This window comes from Xiphias gladius, chromosome 10 (genome assembly GCF_016859285.1).
Source record: "Xiphias gladius isolate SHS-SW01 ecotype Sanya breed wild chromosome 10, ASM1685928v1, whole genome shotgun sequence".
NCBI lineage: Eukaryota > Metazoa > Chordata > Actinopteri > Istiophoriformes > Xiphiidae > Xiphias > Xiphias gladius.
This window is the reverse complement of record NC_053409.1, coordinates 22089857-22117702: the sequence shown is the minus strand read 5'-3', so window position 1 is coordinate 22117702 and position 27846 is coordinate 22089857. Positions and strand designations below refer to the sequence as shown.

The window sequence follows — 27846 nt, the reverse complement described above, 5'->3', positions numbered from 1 at the left end:
ACTATGCCAAAAAGATAGAGTTATGAGTTAGTGAGGAGAGAGAGTAGGCGTCCACTGATCAGCACCAGAATCATCTGCTATGAAAGTGGCCCCTACAGCATAACTGAGGCAAATCTTGGTTTAAACCATACACTATACACTACACACACACAAAAAGCCCTTGATTTGACGTATCTCGTGAGTGATGATTAAACTTTCGTGGCTGCTAAAACACCTGCTTCATAAAAGACAAAAAAAAAGGAAAATCTAGCAATTCTCAAGTAGGAAAATACTGCAAGCGAAAACCTCCTCAAATGCATTTTTCACCCAAGGTCTCTCAAGCAATTACCAGAGAGCTGGTTGGGGCCTGAGTCCGACACAGGAGATCTCATTAAGGGCAGGTATGGAGGGAAGAAGGTGTTGGAAAATGAGATGCAGCCAGAAAGGGGCACAGTTTCCATCCCTCTTTTGCAAACTCCTATCAGACGATCTGAGGCCATTTTCAAAATTATCCAGAGTAGAAATGCATGTACACAAGTACAACTTCTCTTTGTCATTCTGCCACTCCCTCCTCATCCCATATACCCCCCCCCCCCCCAAAAAAAGAGAAAAAAACTATTTTGAATAACATCAACAATGTTGCTGGGTGACAGATTTTCTCCAAACATATAAAGAGCAATCAGACAGACCTGAGTAAAGTGTAGATGGTAATAAAGCCAAACCACTGATGTCATGAATGAGCTGGTGCATAACTGGATCTCATATCCAAATGAATCACCAGGAGTTTTCATCTAGCATGCTGTAAACAGACTAACTGATTGGGGCTCTATTTTTTTCTCCACTGACACACTACTGTACATCTATCTGTGCCTAGGCACTGGTATTATTATTATTGTAAAAGGAGCCAGGCTCCTCCAGAAACCTTCACAATCCTATCCTATATGAATTCTTTGCCTTTCCACCTTTCCCTTTATAACTGCCAATAAAATCCTACTTTAAATATCTGCCTCTGACACTGTTTTCCTGGAAACTTTGAGTTTATTAGATCAGTGGGCACTTACACTGATCACCTAGAATCTGCTCTTTACAGACAGAGTTCAGCTAAATGTGAATACTATTTGGAAATATTATTCAAAAGCAAAATTTAAAAAAAAAATAAATAACATACTCTGTATGTTGCGAATAATATAAATTACCAAGACAAAGTTTTGATTTAAGAAAAGGCACAAAATAACAAGTCGAAGCTATGCTAGCAGCTCTGTAAGGCTGTACTTCGGCAGAGCGTCGCTGTGCTAAATGCTAACATCAACATGCTAGCATGCGCACAGCGACAATGCTAATATGCTGATGTTTAGCGAATATAATGTTTACCATGTTCACCATATTAGTTTAATGTGTCAGCATGATAACATATGCTACTTACCACTAAACCCAAAGTACAGCTGAGGTTGATGGGAATGTCATTAGTTTAGCAGGTATTAGGTCAATAACCAAAGTATTGAACAAATTCAAATTGTAGCCTAATGATGGCGCTAGATGAAAAGTCAGGGGATCCCCAAAGTCAGTACAATTAATCCTGAGGGGAACATGAATGTCTGTACAAACTCTCACGTTAATCTATCCGATAATTGAGAGATTTCAGTCACATGATGAAAAATCAGGGGATCGCCAAAGTCATTAGGATACATCCTCTGGGGATGCGAAGGTGTCTACAAAATTTCATGCCAATCCATCCGTCCAATCCACATATCTGTTCAGACCAAAGAGGTGACCAACCAACACTGCCATTTATTGAGCCACGCTGCCAGTGTGGTAGGCATCATACTCTTACTACTTGAATTTTATATTCTTTGTCATATCCTGGCTTATATATATCTCTCTCTCAGAGAACCTGGAAACAAGACACAAGTTTAAACTTGTTATAGCACAAATTACACATCCAAAATGTGGTGAGGAAAATGAGACGCAGGTCAGAAAATAATGTAGTTACAGTCCTCTGTGGTTTTTTGTACTTTACAGATACCAAATAGTTTCTGTTAGCGCTGACAGTTATGACAGTCATGAACATTAATTTCTAAATACCAGTAATTTAATCAAAAACTGAGGCCAAGATTCAAAAAGTGATAAAATCTGCCAACTGCTGAGCTAATATTACACGTGTCCAGTGCAAATTAACTGGTTTCAAGGCTTTCTTTGGATCATTTTCTTCATATTATTGAAGAGAACTGCCTCTTTCTGGCTTGTTTTAATACTTTTACAGAAACAGATGAAGCCTCATTTGGAAAAAATGTGGAATCATTTCACCCAATAGGCAGGATATTTTAACTGTCTCTGAAAACTGGGATTTTAACAACATTATATAACATAAGGTAGACTGTTTGGGATGTGTTTTGCAGTAGAGAAATGATCATGGTAATTATCATGGCTATCACAAGTGTCAGGATAGGCAGATGTTCCATTATCTGTAAAGAGCAAAAGATAGAGATTAGACTCTTCCTGAAATAGAAAAAGATACTGCAGCTTCAGTATCTGCCAGATAAAATCAGGGTGTGGGGTAACAGGGTGGCAGGGTGGTCTAGAGTTTAAGAACGTGTCCCAAATCTGCAGAGTCACAGGTTTAATCCCCATGTAAAACAATATATCTGTTAAAATATCCAAGTTCTGAACACAGAACTCCTCCTACGAAATGTTGATACTTCCCTTTAATTGATTTAAAAAAAAAACCTCATAAAACAAGGTGAAAGGAAATTCAAACAAAGGGGAAATAATACTTTACAGGATACAATGGGACACAAATCCACCTCGCCTTGCCATATTAATATGTCCGGAACAAGCCAAAAAGTTTAAGGTGATTTCAGCCCTGGCATTGAAGCACGGTAGAAAAGCTCTTGTCAGACAGCTCAGAGTAAAACGAAATCACGATGTGCCTCTTTATGAGAAAGTGCAGGCAGGGAGGAAAACATAGCACATCATTTCAGTTTTAACTTGCGTGTCCTCCTCTTGGCTCCAGGGAGGGAAAGGAATAATTCAGTAGTTGGAAAAAAGCATGTAACTGCATCGTATCCATTTTTCTCTTCAGACTAAAGAAGCATTCTGCCATTCTGTTATTTATTTCATAATACAGGCAGTGCCACCAGTTGAACTGTGTAAGCTCAAGTGTAAGAAAAGAACAAAGGAGTTATACGTTGCTTCCAGCAGAAGTGGTTAAAAAGAGTGGACTAGACTGAGCCAAAGTACTGTGGATGGAAATCACTTTGTCTATGCGATGAACTGTTAAATCAGTAAGTCAGTAACCAAAGCAACCCATTCTATAAAAGTGATTTAGGTCTATTCAGACACTCCTCCAAGTTAAGAGCCACAGAGTCTGGCCTCTGCCCACAGACTGACCCATGCTCCCCTTCCCTGACTCACAACCTTTATGGATGCACTCTCTCTACCTCTGCTGTCATAATAAAGCATTAAATCACAGATTTTGAGACTGCATTGTCCGGTAAGTGGAAATAAACACTCTTACCAAGTCTCCCACATGTATTCATTTCTTAGTCATACTGTCCCACCCACAGACTTGTCTCCCATAAAGGTGAAACCAGAGACTCTGGCACGTAAGAGTTTCTTTTACTTGAACTGAAGATTAAAATTTTAATGACGTACTCTTAAAGGGTAGTAATGTCATGTCTGTATGGTAAACATGAAGCTATAGCCAGCAGATGGTTAGCTTAGCTTAGTATAAAGACTGGAAATGGGGTGAAACTGCTAGCCGGGCTCTGTCCAAAGGTAACAAATTTCTCCGGCACCTCTGAAACTCGCAGATTATCACATGATACCCCAGTTTTTAATCCATACAGAAAACGAGAACTTGTGGTTTTTTGGGGAGTTATGTGCAAACGGCTATTTCTTGGAGGAAAAACACAACTTGTCGTTTTAAATTTTGGTTTTTCTGTGGTTTGAACAAAGGACATATTACGTGTTTTCTTTTCGACATAGCCAAGTAAGCAGTGCCCCCCCCAGTTTCCAGTCTTAATGCTAAGCTAGCAGACTGCTGGCTGTGGCTTCATGTTTGCCACAGACGTGAGAGTGGTACTGACTTCTCATCTTACTCCCTGTAAGAAAGCGTAGAGGCATATTTCCCAAATTTTCAAACTGTTCCTTTAAGAGTTGCTGCTAATGGCAATTGAGTGGCTGACGAAATCCTTACGAGGAGCTGTATAACGTGCTGTGTGTAATTTCAGAGAAATATCAATCTATCAAAAAAAAAAACCCTAAATTGCTTGAATAATCGCCAAAGTACAGTTTCAAAATATGACAACACTGGCAAAAACTAAAAACGAGCGTAACAGAAAAAAAATGCTTAAAAAAGTCGAGTCCCCCGGAGAGAATATCAAAAAGCAGACAATATGCTAAACTATCTCTAATCTGCTAACTCAGACTCACTCACAGCCACCTGTCAGGTCTGATCGAGTGTCACAACAGTTGCTTTACATTAACTCCTCACCATAATAAATCCGCACGTGTTTCACGTTTAAATACTGCCAAAATAAAGTTCACTCACACCAGCAGTGAACGAAAATGAGCCTGCATCACATGGTATCTGGAAAACCACTCTCTTAACCAGCAGGGGCAACCAGAAGAGTGAGGTTTGTCTTCTAGCAACAAAGTAGTTTGAAGCCAAACAGCAAACATTTGACAACATTCGTACACTTTTATGTGGTTTCCAGCTTAAGAAGTTTAAAGAAAGCACGCTAAGAGTTACTTTCAGTTAGTGTCTGACCCAGGTCTGTTTGACAGCAATCACCTGCTACAGTATTAACCAGGATGACGGCACCTGGCATTATCTCTTGAGGGAAAACAGCCGACGCTCCCGTCGGGACAATATTGGCTGGGGTTGAGACCCACCCGACATCCCATAATCAAAATCAAACAAACACATCCAAATTAAAAAGACTAACATGTAACAGCAGCTATTGCTGGATCTGCTGAGGAACACACGCTGCTCATAATAACACTAATTACCCAAACCTGTGGGGAGAAACTAGCTCATTCTCCCTTGTTGAAGATCATTATGCAAAGTTTTACATCACAGTGCAACAGGGAGCACATCAAAGTACAGAAATGCCAAAGCACCAAACAACATAATGGAGTATTGAACGCACCCCTTAGGTCACACATTAACATTAACACATTAACAACCGCTTATAGGCCCCTTTCTTTAATTTTCAAAAAGGACACCAAGAATAATTGCATATTTTTATCTCTAATTAACAGGGAGGCAGCTCATATAAATCCCCTAACATGGTGAGGACGTGGTATCCTCCTCTGCCTGATGGCCCACCAAAAGCGATGAAATCAAAGACGAGATGAAGGTAAAACACCAGGGGAGTTACATGATGGTTTGGTACTGATATCTTTACCGGGAAACAATGAGCACCGAGATTCTCACATTTAACAAGCCAAATTCCCCAGCCGCACACAAACACACACAATCACACACACACACACACACACACACATCTCCGTCAGAAGCACACAGAGCCCTGAGCTCTCTCTCCGCCACTCATAAAATAAGTGAAATGCAACCCCCATTGTGCAACCATTACAGCATTAGAAAAATGGTCTTTTTTTACCGTCACTGGGAGGGAATCTGTTCCAGCCCAAGCCACAGCAGTGGAGCAAGAAGAAGGAATATGATTAGAAAATAATCATTTTTATATATATGCATGCCGAACAGGCCGACGGGTAAAAAGCAGGCTATGTGAAACAGAACAAAATAAACAAATCTTTGGATTACATCTACAACAGCAAATGCAATTAAGTTAAACTTTCCAACTGGCTTTATGTGCGTAGGGGTAGACCTAATTCCTTTGGACAGATTTTGAGTAGAAAAAACAAACATATAACACAATGTAAACAGTTGATCCCATTTTTACCTTTATCACACTTATCAGCTCTTGCTTTGGTAGGGAACAGGCTTCCCAAACATCTGCACCAGATACCCCACAGATGTAGTGACAAGAATTGTAAAACTGTGGACAATTAGGCAGCTGACAAAACTAAGGCCCATTTCTCGAGTGAATGCAACACTAGCATCAAATTTATTTAGATTAGCTTTCTTCTCCAACTAACCATGTCGCAAATACTGCTTCAAGTTTACAGTTGCGCAAACTATGCTGTTGTGTTTTACAAAACTGAATCTAATGTTGTACCTTCCAGCCAGCCATCGGTTCTCATCTTTTTTCCGAGTGATATGAAAATCTATTAGCAGGCTTTTGAAACTTGCTCAGGTTGTGTAAGTCAGCTAAGTGAACACCCGGTCAACAGCTTTTGTCATGTAACATTGCTGTAACGTTTATGGGAACCAGTTGATGGCCGGAACAAAAGTTTCTTAAACACAACACCACAGTTTCTAAGTTCGCTGTGATAATTTGCAGCATTATAACGCAAACAAGTTTCAGGAGTTTACCTAGCGATTTTCATTCATACAGAAATGAATGGAAACAACTGGGTGCCTGGTATAGTAGGAAAAAATGCCCAACAGGACCTTAAACTCCATAAACTGCTTAAGTCTACATGATTTGGAGCCGAGGAGCTAAAACTCGCAAACCCACTGCCGCTGGTCCTTCTGATTTAGCATTTGGTGCTGTTAATAAGTACGGCTGTGGCAGCACTGGCAGCTTGAGATACCGTAAGCTAACAATGAGTCATAATGTGTTTTCTGTGTCTCTTTCGGTTATGTGGAAGGTTGTATAAAAAGTCAGCTGTGCCTTTGGAATGCTGGTACAACACTGTTTATGAGCTGCAAAGAGAGATATGTTGTACATGAGGCTGAGGTTGCATTTGGAAATCACTGGCCGTATTGCTGTCACTGTTAAAACTCAAAATTATAGCATACTAGTCCACAGGCATTACAGTTAATTTAATACTTCTGGTTAGTTTTAAAATCTTACTGCCAGACCTCTGAGTTTCATCTCCCAATAACTATAACTGAAGCATCTTTATTACTTAATAACACAAAAATATTTGTGGTGCGTACACTTTGAAAGAAATCTAAGCATAATGGACAAACATTTTCCAGATTGGATTTAATCGGTGCTTTACAGCAAAATTTCCTTTGTTAATTAGGTATTCTTTTTCTGAAGAGCTGTCTGTCCGGTCACGGAGGCGACGTGGCTGCTGTGGGGTTTAAAAAAACTATCATGGAGAGTTAACTCTGATGTTTGCCGCCTTAGCGAAACACTTTCAAAGTTTTAAAATGTATATGCCGAAAAAATACTGTAGGTGTTTTGCTTTGCTGTCCGATGTAGAACTGGACGCAGAACAATACAAATACAGGCCGCAATATGGTCATTATTATAAACTGAAATGGTCCAAAATTTGCCATTGTTTCTCCTGATTGAAACAACATTTAGCTGGAGAAGCCCACTGCAACGAGAAACCTCTCCACTTTGCTCTAACAAGGGTCGACTTAAGCTATTACCCTGACCTGATACCACAAAGAAATGGTTCAATCAGATCCTGTGTAGTGGAAAGAAAATGTCTGTTGCATTTAACTAACGGGAACATGCACCTTGACATGAAAGACACCACTGCTTCTAAGGAAAAGGCTTTTGCATGCACAGATGGAGATTCATTACAGGCCGGACTACATCGATGCGTGTGTGTTAGACAAAGAGACGGAGCTTTGTGTGCCAGCTCTACGCTAACGTGTGATGGGCTCATTATCCCCGTTGGGCCCAGCAGCAACAAACAACGCACCAACACATACATTAATACATACGTATATGGCCATCTAATGCAACCCTGTGTCATTAATCACCAAGCGTATGTGGGAATTCCCACCAGCCAACAAGTGGATTAGTCAAATAGAGGGAAAGGAGGATAAAAGTGAGCCAACCACAGAGGTAACAAGCCAATGAAAGCTGTCCACCAAAGTCAGGGCTAATTGTGTGCTGTTGTATACTTTTAACGGGCCAGGGTAATCACTTTTGTCCGATAATTAGCATTTAGTTTTCAGGAAATCTATAAAGCGAATGCCATCCTTCATGCTGTTTCAATCAACACACTTTACTTAACCGTGTTATAAAAAAAAAAAAAAAAGGGGGAGAAAACAATAAGGAATGTATTAAAAGTTGTGCCCTTCTTCTCCTCCCACTTGTTCCTTTTAAATTTCTAATTGGGTTTTGTCTTGAAAAAGAAACCTGTAATTTAAGATTTTCAAAGTAACCCTTTAAAACCTTTAAAACACAGTTGTAGCATGATGTGAACTGGCGAGCACACAAGGAGTTGGACAACTTTCACACAGGAGGTGCAAAGTGTGTGTGCCCCTCGCAGCAGGAGGGCAGGGATTGGGCTTAAAGCATTAAAATATAGTCCTCTACTCCACCATTTCTTTTAAATTGCCTTTTTAATGTCATGTTTCAGTAGATAAAGTTTTGGCAAAGTAGTGTTTAAGGGTGATTTGTGGAGAAAATGCAAAGCGATAGAATCAAGAAGGATGGAGACTTGAGCACTAGCGTTCAAAGTAATAACCTTTTGTTTTCTTTCATCTCTCCCCAAATAAGATTTCTGTCTTTATGTAACTTAAATGAAGTATCTGGCAATCTTTTTTAGACTCTGCTGATTGAAACGCAAACTCTGAGATTCATCTACAAGCTTAAAGGCCGTATTATGGCGGTATACTTACAGTAATAAATAAATACAAATGAAATAAATACAAATGAAAAATGTAATGGCATCATGAAGGCATAAATGCTTTTTGTGAACTATGCTTCCTTAACTGATTTTTTTGGCCATTTGGGGGCAGCGGACAAAAAGTGGTAAACACAACACTGACATATTCATAACTTTTAAGTGGATACAGCGAAAGTAGTAGCAAACAGTTGCTTTTTTACACGTCCAGCAGACACAGGGCAAACAGTAGCATTCATTTGAAGCTGTGTTTGTGTCCATCTGATGAATGTAAGTCCAATATTCACACTGCATAAACCCACAGTATAAAGCTGAGAGGAACTGCAGAGTAGGGTTTTAATTCTCTGAGGGTTCATCACTACGAGTGACCTCTTTCACATTACACAGTCACTCGATTCACTGTTATCAAATGTTACTTTTAGCAGCTTTAATGGAATGTTACATATTGTTATGGTTATAAACCCCATCAGATTTGATACATCTGATAAAGAGCTGATGAAAAACATTTTCACACCCTGCTGAAATCAGATTTCCTCTCGAGATGATGGTCAGGAGATTTAACACGAGATTGATGAGAAGGATTACTTCCTTATTTTCCTTTTTGAAGTGGTGTAAAGAAGTCAGAATGAAAGTGTGTGTGTGTGTGTGGGGGTCTTCCTTTTCGGAAATGGCTTTAAAACTGATTAACAACATTCCTTGTTTATCACTAATGCCACATCCTGGCTACAGAACAGTCAGCTGTCTCTACTGTTCGCAGGAAGTAAGTAAGTGTGAGTGTGTGTGTGTGTGTGTGTGTGTGTGTGTGTGTGTGTGTGTGTGTGTGCTGTGCTTTCGTGTGCCCATCAAACATCACAATAGATTCCACACCACCATTGCATGCCTAAGCTTAGACCACACACTTGCCCATATCAAAGGAAGTGATTAAACATGTGGCAGAGCAGAGGCTAATCTGCTGAGCTAGTTTGATAAGAAAGAGGAACTGTTTCTGCCGTCATGATAATCTGAGGGATTACAGAGAGCCATAACTCTTTCAACAGGGGAGTATTCCTCTCAAACAAGAGGCTGTATGTGACACGAACCCTCGGAATTTACATAGAGCAAGTTCCCATTGTGGACTAGACGATTACATAAATGCAAACGCACCCCATTAACCATGACTATCCGGAGGATCTGCAGAGAGAAAGAAAGGTTGAGTGAAGTAGCAATGATCCGTGCGTGGAGCTCACTGGCCTGAGGTCCCAGAGCTGGACTTTGACTGCGTTTCGTTACCCTGATTAGAAAGCCCCACAATTGAGCATGAAATGCGTTTGCTGATCACGCAGTCATCAGAGGGAATGGACATATGTAAGCAATTTGATTAGTTGCTTTGTGGAGTCACCCCTAAAGCAATCTGTCAGTGTCCTGTGAAATATAAGTGGAGCCTAGGTGTCTACTCATGTAAGGCCTTGGCTTGTGAACCTCTGATGTTTTTCAGATTAGAGTGTTGTGTTAAAGAGAATCAATTTGTTGACATTTAATCGAATTCAGAAATTATTTTTGGGGTTTAAGTTGTCATTTAATCTCTTAGCGTTCCCCATTCCCCTCAACTTGTCTCATTTATTCTGCTTCAGTTAGAAATTTGCAAAATGTCCAAGAAAGGCCATTTACAACCACAATAGAACAGCTGTTTTTTTTTGGTTTTTTTTCCTTTCGTATGATAGAGTTTTCCCTGCATGATTGTGTGACGCTGCGGCAAAATGTGAGACCAACAAAACTAAGCGTCTACAGCATCTCTGAGAGGCTGTAATGCCCATTGTAAAGAAAAACAAAAACTGCTTGATAGATAAACCATGGTAATGGACAAATGGCATCAAATTATATTGTAATCCATCCTTCAGTTGTCGAAACATTTCACTCCAATCCATAAAATGTCAACCTCATAGAGCTAAAGTCAGGGGATCACTAAAATCAGTAGGATTTATCCTCTCGTAGCAATCCATGTCTCCATGTAATAATTGTTGAGCTATTTCAGTCTGGACCAAATTTATGGACCCAACGACCAACCGAAATTGCCATCCACATAGTCACGCCACTAGCATGTCTAAAACGTTCTTGCTCTTTGACACTGGCAATGTCGATCTGTCTTCCAGTCCAACACTTTGGACAACTACCTGGATTGCCACGAACTCTGGTATAAATATCCCTAATCCCCGGAGGATGATTCCTAATTACTTTTCTTATTGTGACCTTTTGTCTTGCATTCCTGTCAGGTCAAAAAAAATCCTCTCCTCTAGCACCATCAACAGGCCTGAATTAGCACTTGTACACAAGATATAGCAGTACTATTAGACACACAGATATTTACTGGTAACAGTGCTGATACCCAGAGGATAAACCATTTAAATTCTGGACACTACGTTTGCTTCCCTCAAGCACCAACCTTGGGCCATAATGTAAATTTTCCACACACAAGATATTTAAAACCAATAGCCAGATTCGTTTGATATTTGTTGTGGAGGTTCATAATCCCCAGAGGATTTATTTTAACGTTCTGTTGCCCACCGGAGCTTTTCTGTAGTACCAGCCAGAATTTCAACTTCTACACAAGAAACATAATAACATAACATAATTAACATGGATAACATGATTGCATGAGGTTTCCTCTAGCATCTGGGTTAAGTCCATATACTGCCTTTATGCCAACTTTATACAAAAGAAACTTCAAAATATTACAACTAGATTAGCATGAAAATTGCTTTCAATATTCATAGCCTCCAGTGGATATAAAGTATTAGTCTGGCAGTTCAGTGGCTTTTTTTTGTTGCACCACCATTACATGTAATTTCCACATGCACACACAATACTGTGTAATGTAATAGGCTGGTTGTGGAGCGCATTCATGATCCCCAGAGGAAGAATCCTTTTGAATTTTCTGTTTCCACCTTCAGTTTAGTAGAACTATTCTGAACAAATTGGTTCTAAAAAACAGCAGAATCGTGCATATTCAAGTTGTCGTATCAGTGCACAAAATCACACCACCATACAGCAAAAGAACCCAAAACCTCAAGCTTCATCACCAATAACTCTTTGTAGGGTTTTTTTTTCCCCCTTAAGTGCCTAATCAGAAACTGCTGCTGAACAAAAAGTCAGGACAAAGTTAATCTAAAAGGTTTGTATTTCATGACTCTACACAAAAGATGGTGATGCCAAACTATGACCTTATCACTTTGCCAGGAATGCTTTTCCCCATAAAGACTAAATGGAGAAATGTTCACTGCACATCTGTGTGTTTATGGTCAACAGCTCTGCTTCTATGCATCTTGGTGGTTTCAATGGTTAATGGACAAAGCCCTTACTCTGTCCTCTTTTATCTCTCCTCATTTCATGCCACTGTCTACCAAATAGTATGAAATACATGCTACTGGTTATCCTAAACATAGGTTTCCCCTCCACGTACTTGTATACACTCAAGTGCTACTTCAAAACACAACATAAAGCTTTATATTTATTTTTTTTCTGTCTGTTTCTTCTGTGAATCCCTCATTTTTTGTATGAAGACCCTGATTTGTCCCTTTTTTGAAACCATTTTATTATATTCAGGGGTTGAAAGTAAGTAATGACAGCTTCTCTTATTCCATTGAGTATGTAGATTCTAATGTATATATAATTCAGTGTGCATGCATTAAAAAATCAGTAATTCTGCTTTCACTTACAGCAAGTAGAATGTTGCCAAAGTACTGTACCCAGCTTTTTTTGGAAAGGTACTGATTACGAAGAAGCATAGGTAATATATTGTCATGATAAAATAAGCAGAATAAGATCTGTAAGAAAGCTTTCACATTGACTGTATGTAGCTGTTACTCTGAATAGCCTCACTTTTACCCCTTATTATTTCAAAAATTGTTCTGGAGACCTCTCATTTGAGCAGCTGTCCCAGATACAGACAAGTACATTCCCAGCACATTGCAGGAATGGTTAGGATTCTTTAAAAGTCCAGTCCATTTGTTGCATTTCGTCATCATTATATTATTCTGCTGCTGCTCAGCCTGTCGATTGCAGATTGACAACAACACTGCTGACTTGACGGGTTTGTGAAATGCTTCAGATAGAGGCATCGACCGCGTGAATTTGCTGTAACTAAATAATCAATACAGCTACATGACTAAATCTCTGGACACTTGAAATAATAGAAGAAGAAAAAGGGCACTTCACGAGTTTACTCATCATGAGGGGGGCCCCTCAGCCTGTAAGAAAGTTGTGTAATGTCTTTTGTGGCTCTCGAGGAGCTTTGTCTAGTCTGAGTAAATGACTCTCATGACGTCATTGAGGTCATCTCACCTTGAGCTTGGAAACTAAAAATAGATATTATTGATGTCATTGGTTGCATTATGGAAATGAAAGATCCAGTTGACTAAAATACACGATTTTTCAACCTCTGCTGCTTCAATTTTGACCACTTGGTCTCTTGTGAGTTCCTCAACTTGTCTTATTGTGGTTTTTACTGCGTCTATATTTTATGTTTTTATGCTGCTTTGCTGCAAAAATAACTTCCTCTTGTGGGCCAGTAAAGATCTAAAGTGAACTGGAAGTGCAATACTAAATTGCCCCTCAGATTAAGATTATACAATATGTATATCCAGCCCCTCGTAAACAACATTTAAAGAAAATCCTGCGCTCCTTGTAACGCGAAACAGAACGCGATATGGTTTTATCGGTCTAGAAAAAAATACACTTTATTCTGCAGCTACCGTAGGGGGAAAACTGATATCGCTGCTGCTTTTTTTTTTAGTTTTCATGAGACACCAAAACCTGATGGGGTATTTACTGTTGACAAAATTGACCACTATGGCATACCACTAATACCCGTCTTGACCTTGAATTATCAAAATCCCCTTATTATCTGCTGTTTTCGTCTTTGGGTTTTTCTCTCTCACTTAAAAAAAAGAGGCCAGTCCCTAAGCCGCCATTTCTTCATGCACTGTGAGCATAATTAAGAGTCACCGGCAGACCGTACAACAATCACCCACAGGCACCTGCACCCTTACGTTACACGCAGACCACTCACACCTGCACTGTGGCTGTGATCTAGCTCACACCAATAAAAAAAGACTTCCCTGCTTTTGAACCAGGGCTCTACTTTTCCCCAAGCTGAAGGTATGCAGTCTTGGCTGCTTCATCACTCGGGCCCGGCTTGTTTATGTTTGTTTTTCAGTAAGTTTACGAGTCTTCACTGATGCTGTCTCTAAAGTATGCAGGTTGACTGCTCATCACATCCCATCCCTGGCACTAACAGGTCGATTCGGTGAAGGGGATTAAGGATAGGTGGCTAAACCTGGATGGCATTTGTATTTGTCCCCCCTGGTAAACAGATTTCTTAGTGAAAAAAAAAAAAAAAACGTTAGTGGAAACTAGACTTTGCCTGCCTGTCCACCACCTGCCTCATTAGATGGATCATTCCTGGTACTAAGGACCAGAAAACCTACAAAATATCTTGTTGCACTCACTAAGAAGTGCAATTAGATGTGAACTTTGATCTTCTCAGACTGTAAAGAAAGCATCGTTTTTGCATCAAGAAAACGTTTTTTTGGTGAGATCATGTTTTTTCTTCACTGCAATTTAATCTAACAAAAATAATTCCGCCTGTTACTTTGCAAGGGCAAACTATGCAGAGACAGTGTTGCACTTCCAACGTAGGAAAATGTGTGATTACCATCTTTAACCATCATCACACATCCTTATCATCTGAGTGGTGCTGTCCTCCCACCAGATGAAAAAAAAAATCACTAAAACAATAAATGAGACATTAAAGTTAAAGTCTCAAGAATGAGGACGGAGTGGGCAAGACAGACTTATCTGAACTTGCAAACAGCACAATCACAAAGCAAAAAAGTTTGAATTCTCCAAAGCTTTGTTAGTCTCCCAATTACTCGTCTGAGAAATGTTGGACTTGTGCACTTATTGCATCAGTGAGCCTCGGGGGAAATGAGAAAGGAGCAGCGCTATGCAGGGAAGTTAGCTCAGGCTTTCACCCCTGATATCAACGTGGAAAGTGGGGGTGTGAATGCTGGTATTACAGCAACTGTGAGCAATGTTAGAAGCATCTACTGTGGTGTGAGTGGGGTTGCGTAGCAGGCCTAGTGTGACTATTCCTCCAAGGTGCCTAATCCAGGCCAGGAGGAGGATGAGGTGGATGCAGAGAGAGTTTAATTTGATAGGGATAAAGTTAATAGAGATGCTATGATTGTTCACTGAGCCTTGGAAAAAGTTCCAGCATTTTATTGCTACTCTAGTGAAAAGCTTTTGTCTGTTTTTGAGGACTAAAAAGCCTTAGTTCCAAATTGACCGCTCTGTGTTATGGAGTTTATCCAGTGTGGTTTTGAAAGGGTTTCCCAAGGCAGAGGGTGATAGTTCTCAGCATGCAGAGGAGCATGAAATTATTCAAGGAAGAAAGTAGGAAAATGTTCACTACAGCGAGACATCTCTTATAGAACAGTCCAATATATCACGTTTCAAGTGTCTTTTCTTCGGTTTCCTAAACGTCCTAGCACTTGTTGTATTAATCTATGTGGCTAAACACAGACCTGCCACCTCAATCAGCCACACCAGATGCACTTGCATGACGGCAAAACCACACACTCCACTTGGATCTTTTCATAATTTGGCCGGTAGGAAAAAAAAATTATATAGTTATAAAGCGGGCAACAAAGAAGTGATTACACAAAGTATAAATTTCCTGTAACTCTTTCCATAGAACAGTCTTGACCACAGTGGCTTGTGTGGGGGTGGGGGGGGGGGCTTAAAGGCATTGTGAAATCATTCCAGTATGCGAGAGGGTATTACATACCCCCCCCCCCCCGAATCATCTTTCCCCCCTGACCACAAATATTACACTACATCTGTGGCACGAAACAATGCTCTTCTCCTCTGCCTCACATCCCTTATTTCCCTCTCTGTCTGGACACTGCCATGGGTGGTTGTAAAAAAAAAAAAAAAAACCTCGAACAAGAGAGAGAACAAATAAAGCAGTGTGTGTGTGAGAGGGAGAGAGTTCAAAAAAAAAGAGAGATGGAGAGACGTGACAGTGACAAAGATCTGTCCTAGAAAAAGAAGAGGGGACTAGAGCCGGGATGCTGTGGTGGTGAGGGAAATGCCGGGCAGACTCTGGTCAGTGGTCACAGTGAAGAGAATAACACTCATCTATCTTCCATGTCTTCGAGAGGAGCCTTCTATCATATCTTGTACCCTGGTTTCAGTATCATAAACGACATTTTGTGGACTTAGGTGGGTTGCGTCTGGCCCGGGGTCTCTTTTCTCAGATGACTCCGTGAGATCGGAGGAAAACTGTTGGAATAAGTCAAAAATTACAAAACAGCCCAGAGAGGTCATTTTTTTTGGAAGAGTGAGGCGGCCGATCACCGAGTGACTGACAGCATCCATGCACAGAGGCATTTTCTGAAAATAAATGAAATGTGGACCTTGAGGAGTCCTTGAACGTTGGTTGGTCATGGTTTGGGGTTTCAGGGAAAACAACACAAAGCCTCCAAGCATTTCAAAGTGAACAGGCTGCATTGTAAATATTACCTATCACTCATTACTTGCTGCAGCAGCAGCAGGATTTCTTTACTTGACAAAACATCAGTAATGAATGAGCCGTTTCATTTGTGCACGGGCTGGATGTATTTATGTCCCCCCCCCCCCCACGACATGCTATGCTTGAGTCCTTGAGTTTCAGTTTGGAAAGTCCTTGAATTTGACACCGATTGTTGACTTTATTGATTTCTTTGTGGCACGCGTTATCCCGCACAAACTTCCCCTTACGCCCTTCGTTTTTTGCACCTGGTTTGCTCGTGGACAGTCCGGTGAATCGCACAGCGCAGTTCCGCGCCCCGTTTACAGTGACATTTACGTTGTATCCGCGTATTTCTGTGCTTTGTCTCGCAGGACGTGGGGCTTTAAACGTCTGAGGATGGGCCGAAGCCTGGTTCATTTAACGGGGCGATAAACCACGTCGTCAAAAAAAAAAACAAAAAAAACAAACAAACGGCGAGAGCCAATCATCTCTGTCGGGTTACAGTTGGCGTCTAACCGGGCGCGGTAGGCTGCTGCTTGTGTGATTAATCCAAGGTTTATCCTGTATCTAAAAAAAAAAAACCCAAACAAAAGCTAAGCACTGGTACAACACAGGTACGTACTCACCCGTGAACCGGGCTTCTGTGCGGTGACCTGGGGCAGGTAACAGAGAGACAGAGGCGCCCAAAAGTGAGAAAAGGTGAGGACAAGAAAACTGGACAATAACATAATTGAGCGTCGGTGAGCGCGGAGCAGGGAGCGGCAGGTAGCTACTGGGCGCCCGGTGTCCCTCTGTCGCACCGGGGATCAACAGGTCCGAACGGCGGAGAAGACAAAACAAAACAAACGCTCCTTCACTCTCTCCGCTCTGTTTTCCGTCGGGTGACCGTCCTTCGTCCGCCTCGCCAACAACCGTTCACAGCGCCGTGCGTGGGACGAGAAGTCGTGACTCGGCGGTGACCATCGCGACCGGTTTTTTTTTATCCACTGCGGGAGGATCAGCTGTTCATCGCGGCCGCCACAGGTTGAGTCGCGCCTGCAGCCATCGCGACTTCATTTAAAAGCAACGGAGGGAGCGGAGGCGCCGACGGACGCCCCGGCTGTCCAATGAGAGCGAGGCCGAGCGTCGAAGTCACGCCCCGCCTTGAACTGGTCCAAGATTTCGCCCTCCGCAGAGGAGAAAAGAAGAGGAAGAGGAAGAAGAGGGAGAAGAGGAAGAGAAGCCGCTCCGCTCAGTTAAGGGAGAGGAGCCGGAGACTCGGCAGCTGCAGGGACACTCAGTGTATTATCATCACCCTTTGAGAGCAGGGACAATGGCCCAGCAATTGTGAGGTCAAATTTGAGGTTTTCATCCCCATTCAGAGACATATAATGCTGTATAATAGCCTGGTATCCTGCTGCCGTGACATTTAGCCTGTGTACTTGTGGTACAATGAAAAACATCTATTGAGTAAAGTCAATAGCTGTCACAAGCACGGCAGGGGGTCAGGCCTGTGGCTGTGTGTGTGTGTGTGTGTGTGTGTGTGTGTCGGTAGGGTGAGGATTCAGTGGTTGACTGGGCAAAAAAAAGCTGGCTGTGACACTTCTAACCATCTGTTAGAAAAAAATGACTGCTACTCAGTTACTGGTAGTAATTGACTACATTTTTAAAGAGTAAACCCTGTTATCTGGAAGAGGAGGGCAGCTGATCACGCTGAGGAACCCAGTACGGAGACTTTTTTTAAAAAAAATAAACAGTACGTAGTCCCTGAAAAGTCCTTGAGAGTAAGTTGATGTAGTATTTGAAGATCAACAGGTTGCAGTGCAAACACTTTTTAAAGTTATTCGAATGCACAAACTCATCATTGTAACTCAAGTATCCGGATTTCTTGATGTGACAAGATCATCGGCTATAAATAACAATAAAACAATAGTAATGATACATTCATGCTTGAGAGCTGCGTGATATTACCCCACATGGTAATATTTCATTTTTAAAACACCCACATCGGCTTATAATCCACAGTAATTGAATGTACGACTGGAGGATAGGGCCGAAATAAATATCTCATTTTCAAAAAGATTTTTCCAAAATCAGTATATATCACAATACGGCAAATGCATGGAAAAATACACAGAAAATAATTAAGTGAATGAGCGATGTCACAAACTGAGTTTCACTGTTATGTATTACATCAGACAAACCTCTTCTCGTTTGGTAAAACAAACACCTTCATAACTCACTGTGTTAAATTTTAACAAAGGATTTTTTTTACAACAATAACAAAATATGATTATATCATCACAATATCACGAGTACTTTACTTAAGTACAAATCTGATGTACATACTTCTGTCCCACTTTCAGGGGGACATACTGTAATTTTTACACTTTTACTACATTTATATAACCTAGCAACAGTATATAAAATAATTTCAGTCCGCTGTACATCAGCCAACTAGGACAGTTAAGTGATAATTACACATTATACATCAGTAATAATAATCTAATAATAGGCCGTAATATATGATACTCTATCAGTGACACGGTGACCATTTTCTGCATCATGGGTACTTTTACTTTTGTTACTTTATGCTGATTTTGCTGATAATATATCAAATACTTTTGCTTAAATATAAATTTTAATGGAAGACTCTTACTTGTAATGAAGTTTTTGTTTTTTTTTTAATATATGCAGTATTGCCACTTTTTCTTAAGTAAAGGATCTGAGTACTTCTCCTCCACTGATCATGTGGCATTAATGCCCAGCCTTACATCAAAGCCCACTAAATGAACTGGTCCCACACCGTAGTCGTCCTACTGACTCTCAACTTCTGGCTCCCACGTCCTCTTTCCCTCTGGGCTCTCGCTCTTTCTCCGTCTTTCCCCTTTCAGATAAATTGTGTGGCCCATTGAGAACGAGTTAAAAAGAAGGAGGAGAGACCGGAGAGGCTGAGCGAGGGGAAGCAGAGTGTTTAGTGCAGGTGTCCAGCTTCAGTTCAGCAACCCCTCAATCCACAGAAAAACTGGGCTTTTAAGAGCTGAAAAGGGCCATCCGGTCACCCTTTGCTGGAAGGGGTAACACCCCCACCCACCCACCCGATCCTTTTTTCTCAGTCTTTGTCCCCATAGATATTTTTTAATTGTTAGCTATGACAGTTCAGCGGCTTTTTGAGTGCCTCAGTGAAGAGCCTTGTAATTAGAGCTATTGAGCTGCTGGAATTGGCACAATTAGGGTCAGCATTAATGATTTTCTGTTTGAACCAGGCGGTTTCAGTAAAGGACAGTTTTCTCAGAAAGGATGAAGAGAATTCAAGAAGAGGGTCAGGCCAAATGGGAGAGAAGAAAAAGGAAGGGGCAGTTGGACATAAAGGGAGAAGAATCCAGGCCTGAACAAACTCGAGACAGCGAACTATCTGGACTCTGATTTATTAGACCACTGTAGAGGCTCAGCAAAGCATCCACGTAGCATCATTGTCAGAGCTGTGAGAGGTGGGATGCGCCTCCTCTCTTCTCTGTGCCAGCCAGTCCCACTCCTGTCCTGGTGTGAGCGGAGAAATGCTGTGGGAGGTGAGGAAGAGGAGCAGAGAGGGGGAACAGGAGTGTCTCTTGGAATGTTAACGAGATCAGTTAATATCTGCTCTTCCCTCTCGCTTCGACCCTCCACCCCTAACAAAGCAGACAAAGTTTTCTGGGGGTGCAAAGCTGTTGTAGGGAAAGCATGGCTCGACACTTTAATTCTGTTGTCATTTGGCCAAGCATGAAAGAAAACCTCTGACAACAAAAACAAAGAAGGAATGAATGGACACGCTGAAAGGAAATGTACTTCCCAATTACTGCAGCGGACCTTCCAAAGATGCCCCAGCCGCTGTCCCCCCCGCCGGATTACACCAACTACATACGGCCGAAAATTAGCAGGTGTCTGTAGACACAGAAACAGACGGGGCAGGACAGGGGCCACCCAGAGATCTGACGGCCGGGGGGGGGGTAGCACAGATGTTCAACTTGATGTCAGATGTACGAAAAGTACAATTTAGACACACACTCAGAGTTCAGATGTGGTATGCTGCACGCTGTGGGTGATGGTAGAGGTGCAAACTAGCTAGCTGCCCCATTACTTTTTACCACTCTTCACAGTATAACACTTAATTAACTACTTGCTTTTAAGAATGAAAGCTCTATTTACATCTATCCGGTGTCTTAGTACCTTCTTGTTGTTTGTGCATTTTAATCGCTCAGTATGAATTCTAAGAAAAACCTTTGGTAATCCTACTGTGACCTCTACTGTACTTGTAGACAAGGGAAGCAAGGTGTTCTGCAGAGGTGAGAGATCTATACTTAGAAAATCGGAGGTATTTGTACTTTATTTTCCATTTCGTGCAGCTTTGTACTTCAGCTCAACTATATTGTAGAGGTAAAATGTACTTTTTACTCCATTACATTTAGAATTACAGGTTACTGCAAATGTCTTTAAACCTGTTTGACATACAGTATAATCATCTCAAATAATATGATACAATGGTAAATGTACATTAAATTGTAGTGGTAATTATATTTACTCGAGCTGCACTGTATGTACAATTCTATTATGCTTCACGTGGGTATTTCATTTTTGTTACTTTATATTTCCAATCCACTATATTTCTGATTAAAAATATTATTATTATTCTACAGCAGCATTTTTACAGCCGTAGTTACCAGTTACTTTTTTCAAAGTACGATTTTTCATATATATAAAGTAATGGTGATCGCATAAAATATGCGGCATCGTTTTCAATAAAACAACCCCAGAGAGTATAAAGTTGTTGGAATTAGCTCTATTTTGACCAGCTATGGTGTTAAAATGCTATTTACATGTTGATGCATCCTTGCTAAATAATCCAGCAAAATAATAATATAACTGAAAGGGGTCATTCTGAGTCAAAAGCACTTTTACTTTTGATACTTTCACTTATTTTATTTCAAATATTTCCTTCATCATTGACATGAAACTGCATTGGCACTAATCTTAATTGCAGTTTTGAGGTACTTGCTTTACTATTTCCATTCCATGCTACTTTCTACTCCTACTTCGCTACATTTCAGAAGGAAATATTTCACTTTTTTACTCCACTCCGTTTATCTGACAGTGGAGTTACCGGCTACATTCTGAGATTAGAAGTTCACCTGCAAAACATATGAACAGTTTGTAATAACACGCTGCATGATGAGTACTTGAATTTTTGATCCTTTAAGTACATCTTGCTGATAACTCTTTCTGTACTTTTACATGGGTAAAATTTCAAACGCAGGACTCTCACTTGTAATCAAGTACGGTATTTTTACGACGAGGTATCGCTACTTTCACCACTCAAGTACAGTATCTAAATCTTTCCCCCACCGCCGCGGCTCTCTAATGTGTGTGTGTGATGTCTCTTGAAAAGTTATTATTGTCAAACACGAGCAAACACAATCACAGCCCTGAATGAAAGACAGACAGAGGGAAGGGGGCTGGGTGGTGCGCTGAATGGAAAAATCAGAGGTCAGATAGAAAGCCCTCTCCTTTTAAAGTGTCATCTGGATTTCATTTCATAAATTCCACATATTTTACATGTACTGGCCGCAATTTTCACTAGCTCCTGAAAATGAGGAGCTGCGGATAGCCCTTGACTGGCCAACAGTTCTGAACACCAGCAACCTAGCCTCTTATTACCCTCTTCAAACACACACTCGCACATAAACGCACACACACACACACACACACTCAAGCTGGTGTAGAGATATGCCTAGTGACGGAAACGCACAGCAACAAATAAATAAGCCCACAAAGCCGAATTATCCATGACATTAATCAGAGATGTGAGGGATTTTTACATAGCGAGAGAATGAAAGAGAAAGTGGCAACAGAGAGCCACGGGTGTGAAAAGGGCTATTGAGTCTGGACTGGGGTGTCCCGCACCTGCGCTGTCTATTCACCCCACTGTTTACACACTGTCATCCACAATTAATACCTCCTGGGGACTAGGCTGCCTGCCCTAAACAGGGCCCCTGGACCCATCCAGGGCCCTTATGGATGCCTAATTGAGCATACTGCTCTGCTGATTGAATTAACAGCTCTGTCTCTGGGACCTTTTCCCCTTCCACTGAAGAGGGGGACTATTCCACACCCGCATGGGACCCCTGTACCGTCCCAAAGAAGACAGAGCACAGGGAGGGGGGTTGGTGGCTGGAGAAAGCAAAGGGTCAGAAGGGGGAGTTGTTGAAACTGTCCAGAAAACGTGTCCCTTTTTGTTGGCAAACCAAGGCTGGAAATGTGAACGGGGGGCAACGAAAGGTCTCAGTCTTCACAGGACCAGTGAGTTCCAGCGGGGCAGCGAGTGTGCAGGACAGGGCGAGTAAAAAGACTGGATTGTTGAGAACACTCACAACATCATCATGCAATACTAGTCACTCACATTTGAGTGCTTATGTGATGCCAACTTTCTCACAATCCCCATCCATACAGTAATATTGTAGTTTGTCTGTCTGTCTGTCTGTTTGCCGTGCCGGTATTAATTGCTGGATAGATGTGAAATTTGAAAGGAAAGTCTGAAAGAGCCAATATTTTTGCTCCAGTAATCCACTGCCACTGGCTCTGACCAGTTTAGCCGAAGAGTGATTTTCTTCCCTTTTTGTTATGTGAAGAAAATCTGCAAAAATAAGAGAAAACATTGACAAAATAGACATCATTTGGTTTAGCACAAGTATGTGTTTTTAGCTTTAATGTTCTGTTAATCGTCATCCAACACACGCAGCCTTTAAATGAAGACTTGATCACAAAAATGTAGTTAAGTAATTAAGTCATTTAAAGATAAAATAGCAAAAGAAAGTTTCATTGCAAGCTATAGACACTGCCGTGGTCTCTTTATGGTCTAGCAAAAGTGTTTACTCATATTAGAAGTGAATGCCTAATGTCTAATATTTCACCAAAGGCAAATATCAGCCATCCTAAGCACCGAAATGATCATTTGTTATTTATACTTTTCTGCCACTGGATATTAGAAACAGACTGATACATAAAAAAAAAAATGAAATTAAAAAAATTTGACATGAACGAGCCCGTAGAAGTCATGCAAAAATACCAGGGATGTCATCACATTTGGTTCACTGAACTTGTCTGAGCAGCACTATACACTTGCTAAAAATGTTCCGCTCTGACCGAACACCCCTACGGTGTCCTCCTGGCACGACCCACTACAATACTAATAAAATATAATAATGTGGAAAATCAGAAGCCCTCTTGAGAAGTGGAAATGCACTGAGACCGACTGTATCCTCTCTATTTCCAGCTCTGTAAAAGAGTTTGCCATGTCTTTATCCGCACTTGTCAAAGTTCAGCGCACATGTAGAGCTGAGAATCAGATCTGCCTGCTGAGGAGAAATGAAATGGGTGAATTCATCTCAGCTGAGGCTATTGACTGTCAGGGTCATCCAGCCAAAAGTGGTTATTGTCTGAGTTTCTCTCCGTCTTTAATCGCTTGCCTGGATTCATGCGGTGCCTCTATTTAAAAACTGGCTTTCCTAAGTGGGGCGAGTGTCACACGGATTCCTCCAAACCGTGCTGATACCGTCCCAACTTTGTTATTCTAACTGCAGACTTCTCAATCTATCATTTGCTGGTGGATTTCTTAGTCATCTAACAGAGTTACCAAAGAAGGAGATCAGTGTGTATTCCTGGGACACGATAAATCCTTTTTTTTGTAATACCATGCATGTCAGTAATCGTGCATGAAAAAATGTTGACTTTTTAATGATGACGTGCACATGGGTACATTGTACATCTGTATTGTCATAGACGCAACTTTCTCTGTTCACTTTTTTGACACTTTTTGATGATGTACAGTGGGTGACTGGTTCAAGCCAGTTACCCCCTGGGAGGACTCATAAATGCCAAGGTAAAACTTATCTAACTTGGCCGAACTAGATTTCAGAGTCTTGTCAGGTAACTACAAACATATGTACCCTCACATATACTTTTAAATTAAACTTATTTGGATTGTTCATCATCAGAATCGGGATTGCGGCACCTCTAGACCGGTTCCTAGGACAAAATCAGCAGATGAGGGAATGCTCTAGGCCCTCACCCCCGGCCGGGCGTTGCAGTGGTCTCCATGACAGCACCGAGCGGCTCACCTCTCGATGAACCCCCAGTCCAGCTTTGCTGGTGGGGAGCATGCCCTACCAAAAACAAAAACAAAAACAGAAAAATTCTGTCGAGCATACCCCTGCACCAGTGAACTGTGCAGCAACCACACCATGCCCCGTCCCCCTTGGATCCCCTCCTAGACCCCATGCCCCTGGTTAACAAGCCAGCCAGCACGTTCCCTGTTGTCACTTGTTACCCACTGTCCTCCTGATACGGCTCACGGGCGGGGCCAATTAAACTCGCACTGTTCCCCCCACCGGGTCAGGAGTTTAGTGGGTCATCGTCGCTGCGATTTTCACCCAGAGTTATCTAATCCTGATTCAACCGCTCTGACTGGACCAAACCAGACCAGTCTGTCTTCATTAACTGGCTTTCAGTGAACACACTGCATTTATTCATGCAGTGGTAGTGTGAAGTCAAAGGAAAGTCACAGAAATACACCACGGAGGAAACTTCTAACGTTATAACCTCTACCAGTAATAGCAGACCTGTTAAAGCTGATCCTAGCGATAATTGCACTTTTACTGCTGCCGCCTCTTCCGCTAATGACAAGTAATAGATGAAGCAAGAGCAGAAGTAGTTGGAAGTGCTGTAAAGGCGGTAGAGGCACTGTAGCAGCAGCAGTAGCAGTAGTGGTGGTTGTTGGCATTTTAGAGGCAGTGATTGTGACAGCAGTGGTGGTAATGGCTGTAATAGCAGCGCATGTTATAGTAAAAATACAACGGTAAGAGCGTTGGCGGTAGCAACAGTAGTAATATTGGCCTCATTTTCAATGCTTTTAAAGTTTGCACGTCAAATTGCAGAATTAAAAGTGACTGGAGAAGTGTCTTGGATTATTGCTGGCTTTATATCAGAAGCGTAAACACCGCTGATGATTGGACGTTTGAACAACACTGAATCCTCACCAGCTCTGCGGTTGCTGTCCTGTCCGTGACCCCGACCTTTCACCCTCAAGCTAAACCTCCTGCACAGGGATCAATTAAGTGTAGGTTTGTTGCACCGCACATGTCCCAGTGTTCAAGTTTATTAAATAACTTATTGTCTTTTCCAGTTAATTCCTATTCAGGGTCAGGGGAGTTCTGGGGCTGTATCAGGCCTGTGGAAAACTTCGTAGCTCTGTAAGCTTGTGTAATGTTTTAGAAACCACACAGGGTAAAGTTAGTGACTTAGTCATTTAGAAAACCGAGATCGTTCAATAGAAGTCATTTATAAATTTAGAAAACTGTATTTAGACTTGAATAAATCAGCAAAGCTTTACTTTAAGACCTCATATTTAGCACTTATAGGCAGTGTATAAACATTTAATGGTTTATAACACATTATAATGTCGTTATAAGCTGATACGTGTGTTAATGTGTTTGTCAACAGCCATAAGTGGAGGCTGCTGTATAAGCAGATAATGAAGGACAAAATAATAAAACACAGTTGTAATAATATAAAATATGTATTTATAGAAGTTATAATTGATGAAGATGCTGTACATAAATAAACACACATATATCTGCTTCGTCCACATTAAAGTGTGTTATAAACAAATTATTAAACATTTATGTACTGCTTAAAAGTGCTGAACAGGGACACTCAAAGTAAAGTGTTAGCAAGAGATTTTCATTAAGGCAGGAAGTTGTTTTTGGAACACAACTGTTGCAGCCTATCCAAGTATATTCTAGATCAACAACAACAGACAGACAATCACACACAGTCTATGAGTCTCCGCTCCATCTGACATGAATGTGTTTGACAACGGGCCTTTTTTCATAGCAGACATTTTGACTTGTCATTGCAGGAAATGTATTTCTTGCTATTTGTGTGTATATATGTATGTATATATATGTGTATATATGTGTGCCTGTATATATTTGTGTACACGTATGTGTATGTATGTATATACATATATATATATATATATATATATATATGTGGGTATATATATATATGTATATATATATATATGTGTGTATTTGTGTGTGTGTTTATCCAGGCTTCTTTGAGGAGTGTATCTGTGCAGCAGAGATCGAGGCGAAGCTTCCAGCGATTGTGAAGAACGCTGTGTACCTCCACGAAGCTGCTGCTCGCAGAATCCAGAGCTGCAGAGTCCAGAGGAGAGCCTCCAGACGCCACTGGTGTGAGTCTGGAGGCTTCACGCGCTGCAACCGTCGGGACAAACGCAGAGTCGGGACATGTGTATTCTATGACTGAATCCATGTTGAAAATGTCTCCTGTAAAAAAGACTGTGACTGTGATGGCTGCCATGAATTACTGGCTGATTTGTAATTCACTTAAATCAACACTCTCACTCTCACTCTCACACACACACACACACACACACACACACACACACACACACACACACACAAACACACACACACACACACACACACACACACACACACACACACACACAGGAATACAGTACATGTTTCATATTGTCTAGGTGTAACTGCAGTCATGTTTTTCAACATCTATTGACCAAAACCAATGTCTCTACAGTACATTCATCATGAGAGTTAATAGATAGAACTGTAGCTTGTCTATAGAAAGAAAAAGAAAAACAACAGTGGAAAAAAAATGAAACCGGAATCAAAACGGCTGCATTCAAATGTTTTAAAACTGAAACGTGTTATGAGAAGGGGGATGTAGCGAAAAGTAAGGTAGATGGTAAATAGGCTGGGTCTGCTGTCGACGACCGGCTGCGGCCTCCGGCTGCCGAGAAGCCAGGTCACAAATCTACGATATAGGAGTGTCCTCTAGCGGCCGTGTCGGGTAATTACAGCCTCTTCGATTCCACGCACACAGCTGGAGCGGCGTGCGGCAGCTGTCAGGACACCGGGATGCGACCCCTTGACGGGCCCTGCCTGCAAGAAGACTGGACCCGACATTTTCCGACACGCTCGACGCCCATGCAGTCTTCGACACTGTACAGATTTTGGTACAACCTCGCAAACAAAACGCATCAGAAAGTTAGGTTTTGGTTTTTTTTTTACCACATTTTAAGTTGGTAAATAGTGTCGCAAACTGAACAAAATCGTTGTGTAGACGCTCTCACCTGTTTAGGCCCATTGGAGGAACCCTGCTCGAGGCGAACACGCCCACCCCCGTTCGGCCAGTGGTTTATTGTACGTTAACAGCGCGTGAGTGGATCTGGCAGGACCCGGGTTAACATCAGCGTGCAGACTTCTTTTTTTTTTTTTTTTCATCCAAAGCACATTTGCCAAGGGCGGGCGGAGCTAAGGAGGCTGAGATGGAGGGATGCTGCTGAATAGCAGGTGGGGACCGACCGCGGATGTTGACGGGATGCACTTCGCCGAGGGAGCAACGGAGGGAGCCGGATAGGAGACGTTCGCCGATGTGAGGAGGGGATTTCACCCCGGGGACGGTTTCCTATTTCTATTCGGGCGCGGAGGTCGCCGATCTGAGCTCCGACGGGCTGCGAAGGGCCCCGGCTCCGGCTCCGCCTGCGTCTGTCGCGTCGCCGCAGGCTGCGACGATGTGAT

The 27846-nt window shown here is 41.6% G+C and overlaps 1 protein-coding gene across 8 annotated transcripts in view; it reads right to left on the bottom strand.

Moving 5' to 3' along the window:
• smoc1 (SPARC related modular calcium binding 1) overlaps positions 1–17223 on the bottom strand; it is a 56445-nt gene extending 39222 nt beyond the window's left edge. For all 8 annotated transcript variants that reach the window (XM_040136885.1, XM_040136887.1, XM_040136884.1 and 5 more), the window contains exon 1: positions 16837–17223. In XM_040136885.1, the coding sequence (XP_039992819.1) occupies positions 16837–16938 (102 nt within the window). In that variant the 5' untranslated portion in view covers positions 16939–17223. The remainder of the gene's footprint in view (positions 1–16836) is intronic.
• Between the last annotated feature and the right edge of the window lie 10623 nt (positions 17224–27846).